The sequence below is a fragment of the Varanus komodoensis genome, unplaced genomic scaffold, assembly GCF_004798865.1.
Source record: "Varanus komodoensis strain SLA01 unplaced genomic scaffold, ASM479886v1 scaffold64, whole genome shotgun sequence".
Lineage (NCBI taxonomy): Eukaryota > Metazoa > Chordata > Lepidosauria > Squamata > Varanidae > Varanus > Varanus komodoensis.
The window spans coordinates 867,845-887,191 of record NW_025336273.1 but is presented as its reverse complement, the minus strand read 5'-3'; the positions used below and the strand labels follow the sequence as shown (position 1 = coordinate 887,191).

Sequence of the window (19,347 nt, the reverse complement as noted above, 5' to 3'; positions counted from 1 at the left end):
GACGGATCGCACCAGCTGTGAGCTCCCCGGCATTGCAGATTTGGAAGGGGCGGAAGGGGTGTGCCCGGAGGAGGGCTGGGGCGAAGACCGGGCCAAGGGCCCGTGCCAAGTTGTGGGGGTGCCCCAGCCGCCTTCCCTCGCCACTGGCCCCCCTCCTGGCAGGGCACCCAGACAGCTGCCCAGGTGAAAGTCAGGCTGCAGCGCACGCGGAGGTGGCCCTGTTCAGTTCAGGGCACGGTTGACAGGACCGAGCTCCGAAATGCCTGGGAAAGACCTGCAGCCTGCACCGAAAGCATGGCGTCCCGTGTCCTCCCAGAGCATAACTGGAGTGAAGTGGGAATTTGGGATGAAGAAGAAAGGGCTGGGACTATGAGCCGAGGTATCCGGAAGGTGGTCTTCCCTCCCTGTCTGAAGTGCTGCAGCCAAGTGGCCAAAAGGGCTGGAAAGGGCTATCTGGCCGGCTTGTGGGGCAACAGGAAAAATCGCCACGGCTGTTCCCTCCCCAGTGGTCATGAGTCTCCAGGGTGAGAGTGTGCCTGCTCTTGGAGTGTGCCCTCTGAGAGTTTTCTTCATTATACTTAGATCTTGCCTTTTGACCTTGCAAGGAACTCAAGGCAGCTTACATAGTTCCCCCCCTCTCCTCCTCACCCTCACAACAGTCCTGCGAGGTAGGTCAGGCCGAGCATCTGTGGCTGGCCCCAAGTCACCCAGGCAGCTCCAGGGCTGAGTAGAGGCTCAAGCCTGGACCTCTGCCGGCTAGATCCTGCACTCTTCCCCGCTACACACGGAGTAGCACCGTGGCTCTCTTGTCTCTGGATTGAACGGTGGGCAAGAGCCAACCAGGTGTGACAGCCTGGATTTAGCATTTGCACCAATTTGCCCGCTTCCTGGCCAGCCATTCTGCTGCCAAATCACTTCCCGCTGCAGCCGGACGTTCAGCACGATGCCTCTAGCTGGCACACCCACCATGTGTGGAACTACATGCCCCATCATGCCCCCTGGCCATGCTGATGGGGGATGATGGGAGCTGTAGGGCAATACTTCCAGAGGGCGTTGAGTTAGGGAAGACTGGCCCATGGGAAGCAACCCTGGCTATGCCCCTCAGTCTCAGGTCTTCCCTGCTGTGTGGAGCATGGTCTTTGGAGTCAGCACATCCTTTGATCAAGTTGGGTAAGCCCCCCCCTCCACACAGCCCAAATTCCCTGCATGTAGAAAACTAGGACAGTTCTGTCTTAAATTCCTCCTTGAGATGCTTGCCCTCTGTGCGGGGATCTGTTCCCGCGTAAGCACTTCCTCCCACTGCTTTCTGCATCCACTGGCCTGTGATCTGCAGCCTGAAATCAGACGTCCTCTGGCTGAAACCTGGCTCAGCACCATCTGCTAATTAACAGCTTTATTTCCAACGAGACCTTAATAAGCTATAATCTTTTTAACTGCAGCAGCTGGAATCCTTTTGATCTGCTTCAGCCTGGCACCGCCCGGGGGAGAATCTCCTACCGGCACACCCCGAAGTCTGACGCGGCCTGCGGATCAGTCATCAATTGCTCTGGTCATGCCCCGGCTTGTGTCAAGGGGAAGCCACCTCAAAGGAGGGAGGCCCCGCTGTACCCAGGTACCCTCAGCAGGGAAACACGATGCTGCAAAATCCGTTTTGCTGGAGCCTCCATAACTTCTGCGGTGCTTTCCATCAGGTGATCAGATCACAGATCCTGGTGGATTTTTTTCTGGCCTCCAGAAAGGGGTGAAAAACAGTTGCATCCATTGGAAACTGCAATTTGCATTTTTGTAGTGCCATTTGTGCTATAAATCAGAGCTTTGACGCAAATGGGGCCTGAATCTTGGCGTAAATGAGTTCGCACTCTTTGGAGCATTGCGTTGCATTGGCAAGTCTGTTGTGTAACTCTGGACACAGCATGTTCCCTTGCAAATATCCCCGTCAATTTTATCTTCTTACTTTACTGTTAGCTCATCATCTTCCTTGTGTGACAGGGAACGTGCCAATTTCGTTTTCCCAAGTTTTTTCTTTAAACACTTGGGAAATTTGTACAAATCATGATGCCTGCAATTGGTGCACATACAGAGCACAACAATTTGTGCAAATCTGCTGAACTTTTTTTAAGCTAGTGCAAATCTTGGTCGTCTTGGAAAGCAGAAATATGCACACACAATCAACTCGTATCAGATTGCAGCTGGGCCCCTGTGGGGCATTTAGACAAAGTCTGGAGGGAAGAACTGGGAAACCTCTTGCATTTTCACCCCACAAATATATTCCTCGCATATCCCTATCACACATCTGGTGGTTCGGTGCAGTCTGGAGAGCTTTACAAGAGGACTCAGATGAAGTCTTTAGAGAAGGGATCTATCCAGAGCTGTGACCCGTGGTAGCTATAGAGTAGCTACCCCATCAGTGAGGATGTTTGAGGACAGGCTGGACGTCCACATGGTGGGCATGTCGTGAGTGGAGCCGGCTGGAGCCGGGGGTCAGACTAGATGGCCCAGGAGGACCCTTCTGACTCACGCTGTTTCTATGTTTCTATGCTTCTATCACTCAAGGGATCATTTGGAGGTGTTACTGCCACTCCATACGACTCTGGTGTGCCCACAGCTGGAGTATTGTGCTCAGTTCTGGGCCCCTCATTACAGGAAGGATATAGCCAGGCTGGAGTCAGTGCAGCGCAGGGCCACAAGGTTGGTGGCTGGTTTGCAGGGGATGCCGTATGAGGCGAGACGGAGGGAACTGGGTCTCTTCAGCCTGGAGGAGACTCAGAGGGGATCTGTTGGCGACATGCAGGTATGTGAGGGGGTGTCACACGGAGGTGGGTAGAGACCAGTCCTCCCCTGCAGAGGAAGGCAGGACGCGCCCCAATGGAGCAAAGCTCAGGGAGCCAAGGTTCAGTTTGGATGCCAGGAGGCACTTCCTGACAGTCAGGACCCCGAGGGTGTGGAATGGGCTTCCCCGGGAGGCGGTTGAGGCCCCATCGGTGTGAGTGTTCAAGCACAGGCTGGACGTCCACATGGTGGGCATGTGGACGTCCAGCCTCCGGTGAGCGGAGCCGGCTGGAGCCGGGGGTCAGACTAGATGGCCCGGGAGGCCCCTCCTGACTCACTCTGTGTCTATGTTTCTATGACTACTCTGAGGCTGCATTCTTCGGAAGATGCCACATTCTGCACCAGGTCAATGGTCCCTCTGGTTGAGTATGGGCTGAGTTGTCCAGCAGTAGCCTCTCCCGAGGTTCCCCGCAGAACCCCTTTCAGCCCTGCCAGGAAATGCCTGCAGCTGAACCAGGAACCACAGAAACGGAAAGCAGTCCCGGCCCTTCTGCAAGCCAGACTTGGGGCATTTATCATGAGCGCGTGATTCCTCACTCGTGACTGTTGGCGGGGTCTTTACAGGGCGTCATCTTCTAGGGTTGGCCAGAAACGTCGTGGAATTGGTCTCTCCCGTGCTTGCCTGTTCTTGCAAACTGAGCTGTGCCGATGCTTGCAAATGCCTTCTTTCGCGTGAGGTGCTGCACTACGAAGGCCACAAGACATGGCACGGAGGAGGGACGAGGCTCGTGCGGGCTCCCACGGACGCTGGGGACGTGCCCCAGAGCGCAGGCTCAGGGCCCCAACAGCCTGCACCAGAGCCAGGGAGCTGAATCTCAGGGATGCGACAGATTCCCACCCCAAGCAGATTTTTCTCACGTCCCTTTCGGCATTTTCCAGGGCATCTCCTATCCTTTTCCGGCGTTTCTGCAGCCTGCTCAGAGCAGGGAAATTCTGATATGATCTGGCAATCTCACCGCAGGAAGCCCATGTGCTACCACAATTTTGCTGTGTTGTGGTGCCACTTTGTGGTTGTGTAACAGAGTTTGTGGAAAGGCATAAAAAGAGCAAAACAAAACAAAAACCCAAGGAAAATGCTGAGCTTAATCCCACAAAGATTCCAGAAAAGCTCATGGTGCATTTGAAACAAGGTGCCTGCAACAGTAATAATTATTAATAATCATTGTGTATTAATAATGATTACTGATATAATGATGATGATGATCTCAATAGAAAAGTGGAGGAAGAGGAGGTTCATTCAAACCACATTCTGCAATTTGTAATGGTCTTAATGGAGTAATGTTTTTCTTATTGTAATCCTTTGCCTGAACTTGATCCGATACACAATAAAGCCAGCCGTACACAAGATCTGCTGTGGGACCCGGCCCAGCAGGTGCGGTTCGAATGCCTCTCCCCATGACAGTTGCTCATCGATTCAAACTTCTGCAGAGCTTTTCTGCTCATGCACCTTCACAGGTGCAGGGAGAGGAAGTCTTAGAAGAGGAAGTCTAGGCTCTGTGCCTAGAAAGATGGGGAAAAGTCACTTTCTCCCATTGTGTATTGGATTTCTCACTTGGCTCCCTTTGATCAGAGGAAACGCACAAGCGAACAAGCAAAGGTAAATTTATTGCAGATTGTCATTAAAACACCACACAATCTCACCTCTGCACCAACAGCCACAAACCCTGCTCTTTTGATTCTGTGTGGCTGCACAAATTATGTGTATGGAATTTTCTTTAATAACAAAAGGAGCGTGATGTGAGTTCCCAAACTGACAACACGAGCAGTCATTGGACCGGGATTTTCTCCCCCACAAAGCAAAAGGAAAAGACTGATTCCGATGTTAGTGCAGAGGTTGTTCAAGGCAGTAATTGTGATGGAACCCAAGGGGCAGAATCAGATCTTTGGGGCTTGTCTTCTTGGTGGTGGCTATGAAAGGGACAGTTTTCTCAGGAAGGTGTAAAACTGGGGAGGGTAAGGACGGGTATGATATAATTTGGGCTGTCAGGAAGGGGAGAATTATTTATTTGTTTCTTTTTTATACCACCAATAGCCAGAGGCTATCTTGACTATTCTTAATTATGACGGGAAGGCCCAAATGCCAGACATTTGACCTAACTTGTCTCTTTGGATTTGACCTCTTTCTAGTCTTCATCTTTTTTTATTTGTTGACTTTATGTTTGCCTTTCCTTCTTTAAGCAAAAGTTAGCAGGTGGGAGCGAGCAGGAGCTCTTAGGCTGGCTTCTGGATCCAGGTGATGAGGCTACCTGGAGAGGACCTGCAGGTGAAGCCTTCTGAAATGGAGGCAGAATCCACAGTGGGTTTCCCCTGAGTTTGAACTGCATGGGAGTGCATTCCTCCTTGATCTTCCTGAGGAGACCTCCTTCTCATTCCTTTTACCACCAGAGGTAGGCCAGCAAGGACTTGGCAAGGTCTTCTTCGTGGTGTCCCCTGCTTATGAAATCCTCTTTTTAGGGACTCAGGAGACAGATCAGCTGCCTGTTCTTGCACAGAGCCAGTGGAGGCTGCTAGCTTCTGTGTCGGTGGGGTGGTATATCCACTCTGAATTTTAGCCTGGAGTTTTCAGGAGCTGTTCATGGTGCCTACAGCTTTTTCTTGGCCATTTCAAGAGAGGTGGAGCGAAACTGAAAAAGATAGGAAGTGCTTCGGGGTTGGTGGGGTGCCTGATTTTGAAACAAGATAGCCAAGAGGTTTTCTTGTGTGCAGGGTTGTTCTCAACTTTACCAAAAAGCAATCATAGTAGCCTCCAGAGCTATGCTGGCTGGGGATTATAGGAGTTGTAATCCAACCTGTCTGGAGGTCATGAGGTTGGGGAAGGTTGCCTTATTGAGTTCACTGTTAGATTTATGATGGCAAAAAGTACCCATCCTGGGAAGGTTTTGCATGAGAAGGGATGAGATACACATCTGTAAAATGAATACATAAATAAACTATAATTCAGGCTGTTTATGGTTGTTTGTGTATTTTTTGACCAGCCAGTAATCTTTTATATGGCAAAAACCATGCATGTTTGTGCTAAACTGGAAACTAATCAGTTGCTTAGATTTTTTCATATTTTTCCAATCTTAAATTTGGTTGAACTCAATATCTGAGGAGTTTCTCAGTCTTGAACTCATCCTGAATGCTGATTTTTTTAAAAACTTTGCATGAGAATCCACAATCGTTTTTTGCACTTTTCTCTTGATACATGCATTTCGCTTAATATACCATCTTTTTCAAGCTAAGTTCCCCAACAGACTTTAAAAAGTTATTTTCCCAAATATGCACATGTTTGTATGCAGGTTTCTTGACCAGAGAATTCCATTGCAAAAGAGATAAATGCAAATTTCAAAGAATAGCTGAGTTTTGGATCACACAGTAACTCAAAAGTGCAAAATTATGTACATTCTGTTTTTAAAATGCAAGGATTTTAAAAATCTCAAGATGTTAAATTAAAAAAAAACCACATTCCTAAAATGCAGACCAAACCAAAAGCTCCCTCATTTATGAAGAGTCCTGCTGGATGAGGCCCAAAGTCCATCGGGTCCTGCGTTTTCCTTCCATTGTGGCCCAAGAGATGCTTCCCGGAAGCCCACAAGAGAACACACAGGTAGAATCATGCCTCCTCCTATTCATCCCTCATTCCTGCAAATCTGCATGCAGCTGCTGAGCACAGAGGCCTTCCTTTCCAGCAAAAACTTCCTTGTTCAGAATCACAGCAAGTGTGTGTCCACGTCACCTGGGATCGGCACCCGTCGCACCATCTGCTGGCCAGGGACTCCAGAGAGCAGAACTGGACATGGGCAATCCCCTTTCTTTAGCCAGTCAAGCTTCATTCGAGCACCCCGATCATTTATTGCTGAAACGTGTGGGTGTTTCTGCTTGCTGGTGCTTGCGTTTGGCCTCAGCCAGTTTAAATCCTTGAGCCAGGCTTACTGTGGACTGTTCTGCAAAGTACCCTGGAGCAAATTTTGATTCAGTGTACCCGGGGCCGCGAGTCTCGGCGTTCCACCAGACTTTGGGATGGCACTGCTTACAATGGGCTAATCCTTAACAAGATGATGTACCACATGGGCCTGAGGGGGTGCATTTGAGGGGCATCTACACCCCCTGGGCCCAGCCTCCCTTCGTAGACTCCCCCTTTCCCCCCGGGACTAGTGGGAAAGGCCTCCCCCTCCTCAGCTCTGACTGCAGCCAATGGAGCAGGGGAGAGTGTTGCAAGCTGGGGGTGTCCTGCAGGGGGCTTCAGCGGGGGTCTGGAGGACTTCAGGAGTATCAGCTCATCTGCTGAAGTCACCCATTCCCCCAACAAGAGAAGGTTGTGCTGTGAGAGCCCACATGGCACTGGAGGTCACTGATGCATCGGGAGTAGAAGTCAAGGAGCATCGTTAAACATTCCCCCATGGATCTAACCCTCCATCTTCCAACAGATTCATGGACAAAAATTAGATCAATAGAAAGAAATGTTCTCCACACAGAGAAAATGGTGCATTTCAGGAAAGATGCTCAGCCAGGGCCTGTCTCCGTACCAAGATCACTTGCGACACACAAGGAACCTTTTGCGCATCATTTAAATTCCTCCCCGGCTGCTCTTGCTACCCCACGGCTGTTCCGCATCACCCTCTCTCTCTGCGGTGGTCAACTTGCGGGCCTCCAAATCTTCGTGACTACAGAGCCCATCAGACTTAGCCAATGATGAGAGAGGATGGGGATAGCAGGCCGAAATGTGGGAAGGGTTGGGATCGCTGGGAAAGCTGAGGTCATGTTTCTAAGAATTCCATGGATTCTGCAGCGGACCAGCTTTTTCTAGGATTTTGCAGAGGTGCTGCCCTTTAAAAAAAATTGTGATTTTATTTACTCTTAGGAAAATATGAAAAATTAAAAATGCAGCCTTCCCCGATATTTAAAGCATGAAAATAGGTTTTTTCCCCCAAGGGTTTGTGTAGTTTGGGGAGATTTGCACATTTGGGGGAGTGTGGATTTGTAAAAGTGTGCATGCATTTGTGCCAGGCCCCTATCCTGGTATTGAGCAGATAATAAAAGGAACAGTGCCGGACAATCTGCAAACCAGAGCACGGGTTTGACAACACTCCTAGCTCCCTAGTGGAGGGCCTAAGGGGGTGCGGTTGTGTCCCGTACGCCGGAGCCTGGTGCCCTTCACGTCAGCCACGTCGTGCCCTCGTGGCTGCCTGCCCCTCCCATCACGGTCCCACCGGAAGTGAGCCAAAGGCTTCCCCGGCGGCGTGCAGGGGTGTGTCGCCTGATCCCCCACATCTGTGGAGCCTTCAGCTCATCACAGCATCCTTCACGAACACCATCCTATCACGGGGATGCCTTGGCAGGCAAGTGTTGGATTTGTGGCGTGTCTCCCTTCAGGGGTCCAGGCGGTCGCATCGCGCCCGCCCTGCGGATTTCTGCCCGGCCACTGCAACCCTGCCATCTTGGACCGACAGAAGAGCTGCCGTGGGTACCGCTCTCTCCATCCGGTGGGCCCTCCTGGCTTCTCTGTCTCAACCTCTCTCACCTGAGAGCCCCTCGCGCACCCCTGCGCCTCGCTATCCCGTCCTCTAACAAAGCGAGAACCGGCGGGAGTTGATGTTCATTTTGGTCACGCCAATGAGCTTGAGAGGGGCGGAGAGGCTGAAGGAGGACGCCAGGGGGAAGTCGCAGAGCAGGTCGGACAGCTCGTCCCGCTCCTCCAGCTCGTAGGTGGCGTCATTCAGCATGCACCGGTGGAGGTGGCAGGTCTGCTCGATCTTGAGCTTGTTGATGTCGCTGCGCAGGCGCATGAGCTGCCGGGCCAGGTGCTGGTCCTGCAGACGCATCTCCAGCTGCAACAGAAGCACAGAGCAGAGAGGCGGGTAGGTGGCGTGGCCGAGACCGCTGCTCTTGGGCGCATCGACAGAGGGCCTCATGGACAAATGGGAAGCACTCAATGTGCTGGAAAGAGGGATTTGGAAGGAAGCAACACCTGCCCGGGCCTGGAGTTGTGAGGCCGTAGCACCTATTCAGCCTCGCATGCAATGATCAATGGGGGCTTCCCCCTCTCTTTCCCCTCCCCCAGCAGGATCCTAATTTTAATAACTCTGTGCTGGTTCTATCCAATATGGTACCCTCCCGGCTCACCAGAACTGCTCTTGCTGCATCTGGGCAGTGGCGATAAAAAAAATGTGATTCTTTTATAAGAACTTTGCAAATGTCTTCAGTGGAAAAAAGTTAGAGAGTTTTCTAAAAGAAGCCAAAGGCTACGGCACTGAGCATTCCACATTTTGTAAGACATGGACAGCCGGTTCGAGGAGCAAGGCCGTCTTGCAAGACCATGGATGCCCAAGGCTGTCCTGACGAGGCAGAGCAACTTCAGTCTGATCTGCCTTTTGATTTCAAGAGCATCTTGTTTCCCCCACAATTACAGCATTCAAATTATTATTATTATTATTATTATTATTATTATTAGTATTATTATTATTATAACATTTCTATGCCGCCCCTTGCCGAAGCCTCCCAGACTGCACTTCCCAAGCCGAGTTCAGAGTAAGACTTCTTTGCAAGCGTAGCCTGTTTGGGCTTCTGTTAGACTTCTTGCCATCTAATGGCGACCCCGGAATGATGGAGATCCTGTCGGCTTCATTTGGAGTTCCTGTTCTCTCCTTTGCATATGTATCTACTCTATTTCTAGACTGTCTTTCTTTTGAATAAAATTTGATGGGGAGGGGACTTTTGAACAAACTTGGGCTGGGTTGAGAAGGATAAGCAAGCAAACTAAACAAACAACCAAACAAAGACTATATTTAATTGCAAAAAGTATTCAAAACATAGAAACAGAGCGAGTCAGAAGGGGCTCACAGGCCATCTAGTCTGACCCCCAGCTCCAGGCGGCTCCGCTCATGACATGCCCACCATGTGCACGTCCAGCCTGTCCTTGAACACGCGCACCGATGGGGCCTCAAGCACCTCCCATGGAAGCCCATTCCACACCCTCGGGGTCCTGACTGTCAGGAAGTGCTTCCTGGCATACACCCTGAATCTTGGTTCCCTGAGCTTTGCTCCATTGGAACGTATGTATGTATTTAGGGGACTTCTATGCCGCCCCATTCGCCGAAGCCTCGGGGCAGCTCACAACCGTAAATAAATAGAATCCAATAAAACAATATAAATTAACAATATAAATTAAGTCGTCCTGGCCAAAGAATAAAATAAATAAATAATATTAACAATTAAAATAGCATTTGAATAAAACTGTCTTCTTCCACATATCCTGTACTCCAGTGCAGGGGAAGAGTTTACCCCTCTCCCCCAAATAAGAGTGATGGGAGAGGGGTTAAGTTAAGGGAGAGAGGAAGGAAGGAGAGACATGCGGCAATGGAACCAGCGACCTAGGCAGGTGGGGAGCTCTCTTACCCTGGAGGCATTCAGGCCGTGGCGGGTCAGCCCTCCAACTCAACTCTTCTAGGATTCTGTGGGAGCAGCCTCAAATAATGCACCTCTTGATAAGGGCAGCAGAAGCCAGTGAAATTCCACGGGTGCAGCCTGGAGAACTTTACAAGATGAAGTCTTTAGAGAAGGGATCTATCCAGAGCTGTGACCCGTGGTAGCTATAGAGTAGCTACCCCATCAGTGAGGATGTTTGAGGACAGGCTGTACGTGCACATGGTGGGCATGTCGTGAGTGGAGCCGGCAGGAGCCGTGGGTCAGACTAGATGGCCCGGGAGACCCCTTCTGACTCGCTCTGTTTCTTTGTTTCTATGCTTCTATCTTTCAAGGGATCATTTGGAGGTATTACTGCCACTCCATACGACTCTGGTGCACCCGTAACTTGAGTATTGAGTTCAGTTCTGGGCCCCTCATTACAGGAAGGATACAGCCAGGTTGGAGTCAGTGCAGCGCAGGGCCGCAAGGTTGGTGGCCGGTTTGCAGGGGATGCCGTATGAGGCGAGACTGAGGGAACTGGGTCTCTTCTGCCTGGAGAAGAGGAGACTCGGAGGGGATCTGTTGGCGACATACAGGAACATGGTGAGGGGGTGCCATGCAGAGATGGGGCATGACCTTTTTTCCCCTGCAGTGGAGGGCAGGACACATTCCAATGGAGCAAAGCTCAGGGAACCAAGATTTAGGGTGGATGCCAGGAAGTACTTCCCAATGGTTAGGACCCCAAGGGCATGGGACGGGCTTCCACGGGAGGTAGTCGAAGCCCCATCCATGAGGGGTTTAAGGATAGGCTAGACATGCACATGATAGGCATGTCAGGAGTGGAGTCGGATGGAGCCAGGGGTCAGACTAGATGGCCCAGGAGACCCCTTCTGATTTGCTCTGCTTCTGTGCTTCTAAATAGTGGCTTAATGGAGCCTCCATTTTCAGGAACAGTGTATCCTGGAGTGCTAAATAATGCAGTCAGGTGTGCATGCTGTCCTTCCCATACTTCACTTGTGTGGGAAAGCAGCTGCCGTTGAATGCAGAAGGCTGGAATAGATCAAATTTAGCCCGATTTGTCAAGGCGTTTCTCGTGCCTTTATGCTCTTGCAGTCGTCAACCTCAAAAGGACTGTCTTTTTTAAAATGAGGAACAGTCCAAAGCTCCAGCCCAACAGCATAAAAACTTTCCCAGGGAGATAAAGGTTCCCACCATCTTTCATTTGCTGCTTTTCGGAGTGAAAAGAGCTTTCTTCCCCTTCTTTCTTTTTTCCTTTTTTGGTCCCCTTGTAAAATCAAAAGAAAGAGGGAAAGATTGGCTTTCCCCTTCCACGGCATAGGAGCATAAAGGGCAAAAGACAAAGCGGTGTGATGGCTGACAAAAGAATTACAGGCACAATGTCAAGAAAGGTGCCCGGGCTGAATCGCAGCCACGCTCTGTTTCTGGTGTCCTGGATAAAGAGCTTGTTTCTTGCACCAGCAACCTCCTTTGGGAGCATTCAGAAATGCAGTTGTGGGATCACGGATGTGCTGAATGCATGTCTCCTTCGGTCTTGGTCTTTTTTTTTTTTTTTTTGCTGCTCGAAGTCATGGGTCTACAAAAGACCCACCTACTCCTGGCCTGGCTTTATGAAAAGAACCCTTGCCTGGGAGACCACAGAAAACACGCTCTGGATGGAGTTAAATAACTCTTGCACATCCCAATGATTTCACCAGAATTGCATGCATTCTTGCATATCTCCTGGTGAAATCAGTGGGTTTTCAGAGTGCCAAGCTTTGGTTGGATCTAGGTGCCACGGGGAGAATTTATGGGGCCTCTCCAGTTGATTCCCATTACAGTAAAGAGGGGTGGCAGCTGAAGGAACCCTAAATCTCACAGCGCCCTTCTCCTAGCACAAAACAAATTGCACAAAACCTGTTACATATCTCCTAGTAACGGTGTTAGAGACCTTGTTGGTTTGGTTTCATGCCAGGCCTCTTCACGCCCAAGAGGAGCCATTTGGTAGACCCGCACCCTGTGATATCAGAATGATTCTGCTGGGTGAAACCAAAGGTCTTTCTGGCCTGGCATCCTGTTTCCAGCAGTGGTCAGCCAAATATCTTGGAGAGGCCAGCAAGGAGAGTGTGTCTTGGCAGCACACCTGCACACACACACACACACACACACACTCCGTGCACACAGGTCAGCCCACACACAGGACCTGACAGCTGGAAGTGGGAGTCCTGCACAGCAAATTCCCCCTTCCTCCCTGCATATGCCCGTCCTTTTGCGAAGCCAGCTTTGCTTTGCTAAATTCTTGTACAAGTTACAAAAAGTCGCAGCCTGTGCAATTTGGTGCATTAAGGAAAGGGCTTAACTTTGCAGTCCAGAGTGCAACCACGGCATCATCAGGTCGGGCTGGGAAAAACTGTCTGAAATCCTGATGAACGGTTGCCCATCCATTCCATTCCTTTCCACTGAGTGCATTTCTGTAACACCCCAAAGCTAAAGATTTCTGGGTGATTTAGAAAGGTCTGCGCCTTAAAACTATGTTATAATACATACGTACGTTAAAAGGCACCTGTGCAAACATATAATCAGACAACTCGGAGATTTCTAAAGCAACCTTAAATGTTCAACAAGAAAACTCCAGGACCTGACTGTTGTTCATTTCATTTCTATACTGCTCATAGCCAAAGCACTTTGGGCAACAAGATATAAAAACCATCAACTAGATAAAAACAGCACGAATAAAAAATCAACTTAAAATAGCATAAAAGAATATTAAAAGACAATCAAAACCTCACGCTGCCAGATGCTGAAGTGAAAAGGAAGCTCGTAACTTGGAGCTGCAAAGAGGGCCCTTTGGTGCCTGCCAGGGAACATGGGCAAGGAGATTGCTCCAGAGTTGGGGGGCCGTCACCAAGACGCCCCCGTCTGTTGTCACCACCTTCGCAGCCTCCCTCAAAGTAGTCACCTGGAGGAGGGCCTTTGAGGAGGAACCTGGCATACAGGTAGGCTCATGCCGGGAGATGGGCTCCTTTGGGGGCAGAGGGGTTAAGGCCCTCGCTGGTGGACCAAGGCTGCGTCCCGGCCCCTGGCACGAAGCACCCTCACCGGGGTGCAAGCCAGGCCGGCACAGCGGGGGCTTCCTTCCACGGGAACACGGCACCGTGCGTTGCCTGTTGCCTGGCGAGTCTCTCTCTGCGGCCTGAGCCAAGGACGTGTGAACAGCCCCGCGTGACCCCGCATGCCGCCCTCGGGGCTACAGCGGCTGTTGCTGAACGCCAGCCCAGTCCAGGACAAGGCGTGCCGTGCGCCTTTTCGAACTGCCCAGTCTCCTGCCGGGGGGAAGCCCGGCTTCGCTTTGATTGCCGCCCTGGGGCTGCGCAAAACCTCCTCTGATCCTGCGGCGCGAGGCCTTCCATCCAAGCACTCGCACAGGTTCATCCCGTGCTGCCCGCCCCACATCTTGACGCCAGCACAACGCCTGGTCAGCATTTCTAGGGGAGTCACTGGAGCCGAACTCCAGCAGCACCGTCCCGGCTTCCAGGCGTGGGGCTGAGCCCCGCACGTGAGGCCTCGAGGTGCGGCACTTTGCCTTCTGGAGGGGCTGCTTTGATCTGGGTCCCCGGAGCCACTGTCCCTGCCCCACCTGGGAATGCGGGAGGCAGTTGCTAGGGGGAGGAGGGGGATTAACGGAGCTGACAGGCGAATGCCCTTTCATCTGCTGCTAAGTGGCGTCTAAATGGAAGAAGAGAACAGGAAGAATCTGAGAGAGGAGGAGGAGAAAAAGAAGACAAGGGGAAGGAAGGGGGAAAGGTTCATTTCTGCGGCCGAGCAGACTTTTTCCTTCCTTTAGGCTGCAGTCCTGGGTGTCAAGGCAAAGCGTGCAGGAGCCCGACTCAGGGAACCTGGGCTCTAATCCCCCTCAGCTATGAAGCCCACTGGGGGACTTTTGGGGTCTCTGCTTGGCCTTACTCATAGGATCATTGTTGGGGGGATAAAGTGGAGATGAGCAGAACCTCGCAAGCTGTCATGCAGCCCTTCCAAAGGGAAGGAGGCCCTATCAACGCAACAGGAGAGCGACAATAAACGTCCCAATGAAGCGAAAAGAGGCAGCCTCTGAATCAGCACGTGCAGGATAGACCCAATAAAATGCCATTACACTTCCGCAGGGGCCCACTTACCAGTTCCTTCCTGAGCCAATTTAAAGCTTCATCGATATTTGCAAAGCCACTGCTTTTCTCTGAGGTGAGCTGTTCGGAAGGGACTTCAGTGACTTGGCCCTGCGTCCGTCTGAGAGGAACGCTTTCCTCCAGGGCATTCTTGTCCTGGTAGTCTTCCTCCTCCTCCTCTTCCTCCCCTTCCTCTTCCTCCTCCTCTGGAGGTTTGGGGTGGCACTTCCATGTGAGCCCCTCCAGCCGGACTTTCCACTCCAAATACGAAGGTCTCCTGGTCTCCAGCCTCAGTTTCTCCGTCAGGGCTTTCAGGTTCCGCAGGTGGTCATCGGAGGCGGGACCCTCTCCAGTCTTGTAATCTGCGGCAACCAGCATTTCTTCTGCCTGGAGCTTGGGGACAGACATCTTGCTCTCTGTTGCACTGTCGTAAACATCCATCGCCCGGTCAGCGGATGAGCCAAGAAGCATCTCATCAACGGTTTGCCACGTAAAAATCCTTCTGCTCAGCAAACCAGCTCCCCCGGGGACCCAGCCGCTCGGCCACTCGGTTCAAGACACTCCTTGTAGAACATAGGAAAGCATCTAAGCAGAAACACAAAGACACATTGTTCCCCTTCAGCTGGGAACCGTCAAGAAAAAGGAACCAGCCAGCCACCAGAACTTCCTCGTATGACCCAAGCTGAGAAAAATGGAAAGCAAACCCTTCAAGCGTCAGCCATCCATCCAGAGACGTTAAGACTCGTAGGAACTGGGAGACTGCGAGACTGCAGCTGTCTCGTGGTGATCCGGGGCAAGATTAAACAAGCTCTCTAGCTTTCCAGAGAGACGTCTTGCTCCGGAGAGACCTGTCAGGTGCTGCCCTTCTAGCTATGAAGTGGATTACTAAGGATGAGGTCAGAGAAAACGGAGAACCGCTCTTGCGGAGTGTTATGCAAGGGCTAACACCCCGATCTTCTTACTGGGCACAACAGGTTGTCGGCTTCCTGTTCTCAGTTCCCATGATATGGGAGGCTGGATGGTGCTGACGAAATGATGGCAAAGTTGGGCTTACGCAGGGTCCACCCAGGAGCTTGTTTGCTTATCCAGTTATGCAGCCTGGTTGTCGTACATGGGACTGCTGGAAGCAAAACGTGTCGAGGCAATGTGGGGAAAATTCAGATAAACCCTGGCAGAAAAGGGGTGCTTATGTGTCTGTGTTATACAATGCCTGCACCCCTTTTTCTCAGGAAGCACCCAAAATATTCCAAGCCAGGTTACTGTTGGGCACTTGCTGTTGCTTTAAGATGTGGGACCTGATGGCTTCCCCAAGAAGCTGCCAAGGCTGTTGTGTTGCTGATCAGGAAGAACTGACCAGGCTGCCAGGTTCGCAGCACTGCAATCGCCCTCGTTTGCATGCCAAGACCCACAGGAACCCCCGTGCCTCAGTGATCCTTATGTTAATCTCCTGCCCTCAAATGCCACTGTCCTGAGCCCCCTCTGCAGGCCCCTCACCTTCTTCCGACTGTGTTCACCGTGTTTCATCATCAACAGCCCAGCTGCTGGGCCCATGTGACTCGGAATCCATAAAACACTCTGTGTATGTTCTAAAAGCTTGTGGTTGGCGGTGGAGACCACTACCTGGTAGCAGCTGTCGTAAATCACCCAGGCAGGGGGCCCGGGGGATCTCACCAATTAAAACACTGGGGTTTAAGGTGATTCAGTCTTCCCTGAGGGTCTTGGCGATTCATTATCGGCATTAGTAAAGAGCCTCTGACACCAAGCTTAAAAGGAGCAAAACGAAACAAAATGCATTTGTGGCAAGGGGAGGGGGCGCTTCACCCTTTCACTTCCCGATCTTGCTTTTCCCACCTGTGGGCCCATCCACCCACTATTCCAACATCGGCAGCCTGGGATCCAGCATTTTGCATCATTAGAGAAGCAGCATTTTTGCTCTGTTTTGAGCAGATGGTTGGCACACAGTGAACAGCTCAGCACCACCTGCCTTCAAAGTGGCATCCTTCCAGAGCCGCTTCTCAAAGCAGAACGAACACCTGGAAGACTCTTTTTCTGTGTCTCCGTGAAAAATCCTGGTTGGCCCTGACCCTGCTGAAAATTATCTTTAAGCAGAGGTGATGTAAAGAAATACAGATGCATTAGATCACAGTATCCCGTTCATAGGTAAACCCACCCACAATTCAACGTATAAAAAACACACATCTGTGCATTGGCCTCACAGAGGAATGAAATGGATCTAGCTTTAGATCTTACCTGCAGCGTGGTAGAGTGAAAAGAGAAAATAACAACAAGAAAACCCCAAAGTCAGCTTTGAGCAGTATCCAAAACAAATGCGCTGAGAGAAGATGAGCAAGGGATCAGCCCTTCTTAAAGTCATCCAGGAAATAAAAATTGCAGCGATATAGAACAGAGCAATTTTTTAAAAACACTGAGCAGAAACACTCATTCCCAGGTTGGCAGAGTTCCCTTGTGCCCCGTCTAGTTGTTTTAATAACCACTGCACCCCACAGCACCAGTGGCTGCTACGGGGTGTAGTAGCATTTTTCTCATACTGTTTTCTGCCCTTGCACCCTACGGTGATTTGAAGTGGAAATAACTCAGCTAAGGAACCGATCCGCTGCGCAGTCGGGCAGCAGCAAGTCCTGCCCCTTCCCACCCCAGCCAGAAATGCTGGCTATAAAATTAAGGGCTGCACAGGATGATCGCAGCCTGATGATGTGCCCAAGCGCACGCTAAGCGACTTTCTCTCAAGGTCACGCACAGAAGTCTGCGGCTGAATTCGGAAGGTTTTGCTCCTCTCCTTCAAAGCATCCGATGTAAAGCAAAACCCACCTTTCAGCCCGCCTGGGAATGGGGCCAGAAAGAGACTCTTGGAACATTGCAATGCAAATGCATTAAAATGTAATTTGAGTAATTGGGTAATTCTCTAGCCTGCCAAACGCTTGCCAAGGCTCCTGTAATTTCACCACCAAGCCTGCAATTATTCTGGGGAGAACTCACTGAAAGAATGTGAACAGAAAGCTACGGAGAACACAGGGCCTGCTTTTCCCTACGTGTCGCCCTAAACTTTGGCCGGACGACCTATGTGGAACAGTGCACGATATTTTAAAAATCACATGCACTGTCACTGACCGAAGAAGTATGAAAATCAAAGGCTCATTTAGGCTTCCCGAAAGTGGTCTGAAAATTATTGGGATTTTGCATTTGAGGTGGATATGTACTCCTCAGATTGGTGAAGGAAATATGAGGGCTCTTCAAAAAGTTTCCGTACTTTTATATTTTATAAATATATTTTATATATATTTTGCTGATGGCATTCAAAAGTTGGTATGACGCTGGGAAAACGCATTGCAAAAGTGATGTAATTTGTTTTTGAAATTCTTAATAGATAGAATTTTTTAAAGTGCAGAAATTTTTTGATGAGCCCCTTGTATTTTCCTGCCTGCCACCTGCCTGCTGGGGTGTAACGTTTAATTAGATTGGAGGAAGCTCACTCTTATCAGGTGAGGTTACCTGGCCACCTAGCTCAGAACTGCCCTCTCTCTGGAGGCACCTGTCCAGAGCAGAGATCACTTCCCTGAAGCCTGAAATTTGTTCCTTAAAAAGAAGCGCCACTGTTATAAAAACATCTGAAGATGCTCGGTGCTGAGCGGGGGTCATCTCTATCCAAGGCGCGCAGGCACTGTGGCAAGATGGAGGAATCTTTTGCTGGTGGGATGCATGACTGCAGGAAGGTTTTCCTCCACCAGATCCTTCTAATGAGACACTGGGATCTTTCTTGAGACTTTTTGAAAGAGTGCAGTGTCTGAAATTGAGATATCACAGTCTCTTAGCTGGCCCAGAGCGGCTGTTGCCATGGCTAGTCTTGTGAGATGGAGGATCCCTGAACGTATAAGTGAAAAGACACTCTTTTAACCTTCTCCCTGACACACTAGATTTCTGTGTGCGGGGAAGCATTGCTGTTTGCTTTTCCTTATGAGACATTACAGCATGTCAGTCTGCACCTGTAGTCTGATGACCTGGCACAGGGTTACCCCCTTCAGGAGAACTGCCTCAGGGTGCCTTATTTGACAGCGCAAAGATATATTCGTGCATGAATATACATGAGACTGTAGTACTGCTTGATTGCCCTTGCCCCAAAACGAGCCAAGGAAATCTGCATAGTTATATTTAGGATGGTGCATAAATATATGCATGCATACATGCGCAAACATACTTACATGTATACCTTATTTATTTATTTATTTATTTATTTCATTTTTCTACTGCCCAATAGCCAAGGCTCTCTGAACGGTTAATGCAAAAAGCAAAAAAGGAAAAGCAACACATATTAGCATAAGGCAGCAAAACCACAGCAATTCAAACTGAATCAGCATTGAAGCTTAGCCGTGGTACAGCATAAAATGCAATGTTAAAACTCAACTTAAAAAGTTACACTTTTGAAATGCTGGGAAAAGTTAAACTGTTGTGATGCTGGGAGAGGAAGGCAGGACGCGCTCCAACAGAGCCAAGCTCAGGGAGCCAAGGTTCCATTTGGAAGCCAGGAAGCACTTCCTGACAGTCAGGACCCCGAGGGGGTGGAATGGGCTTCCACGGGAGGTGGTTGAGGCCCCATCGGTGCGGCTGTTCAAGGACAGGCTGGACGTGCACATGGTGGGCATGTCATGAGTGGAGCCGGCTGGAGCCAGGGGTCAGACTAGATGGCCCAGGAGGCCCCTTCTGCCTCGCTCTGTTTCTGTTTCTCTCGATCATTTCTGAGTTGGGAAGGGAGGCTTTTGGCAGCTATCCACAAGACAGGGGATCTTGCAGTCCAACACATGGATGGACGGCGACCAGGATGCTGTCATGAGAAAGCGTTGGATTGGGACTCAGGAGAGGGTGTGAGCTGCCTCGTGTTCCTTGCAGAGGGAAAGAAAGGCCAGATGCAAATAGGTGTAAGGTGCAAGATAAATGGACAGCATATAAATAAATCCATAAT

General features: G+C 50.4%; 1 protein-coding gene across 1 annotated transcript; it reads right to left on the bottom strand.

The window, feature by feature from the left end:
- Positions 1-7,841: 7,841 nt before the first annotated feature.
- FAM167A (family with sequence similarity 167 member A) lies at positions 7,842-14,810 on the bottom strand. Its single transcript, XM_044450318.1, has 2 exons — positions 14,385-14,810; positions 7,842-8,639 (listed from the first exon to the last, which is right to left on the bottom strand). Exons 1-2 carry the CDS (start codon positions 14,778-14,780, stop codon positions 8,376-8,378), a joined length of 660 nt encoding a protein of 219 aa, XP_044306253.1. The 5' UTR covers positions 14,781-14,810; the 3' UTR covers positions 7,842-8,375.
- Between the last annotated feature and the right edge of the window lie 4,537 nt (positions 14,811-19,347).

Excerpts from the sequence above, each read along its gene's own strand:
- FAM167A (XM_044450318.1), bottom strand. The coding sequence starts at position 14,780 with ATGTCTGTCCCCAAGCTCCAGGCAGAAGAAATGCTGGTTGCCGCAGAT. Across the intron at positions 8,640-14,384 it reads ATTGGCTCAGGAAGGAACTG|CTGGAGATGCGTCTGCAGGA; the intron begins GTAAGTGGGCCC and ends CTTCTGTTGCAG.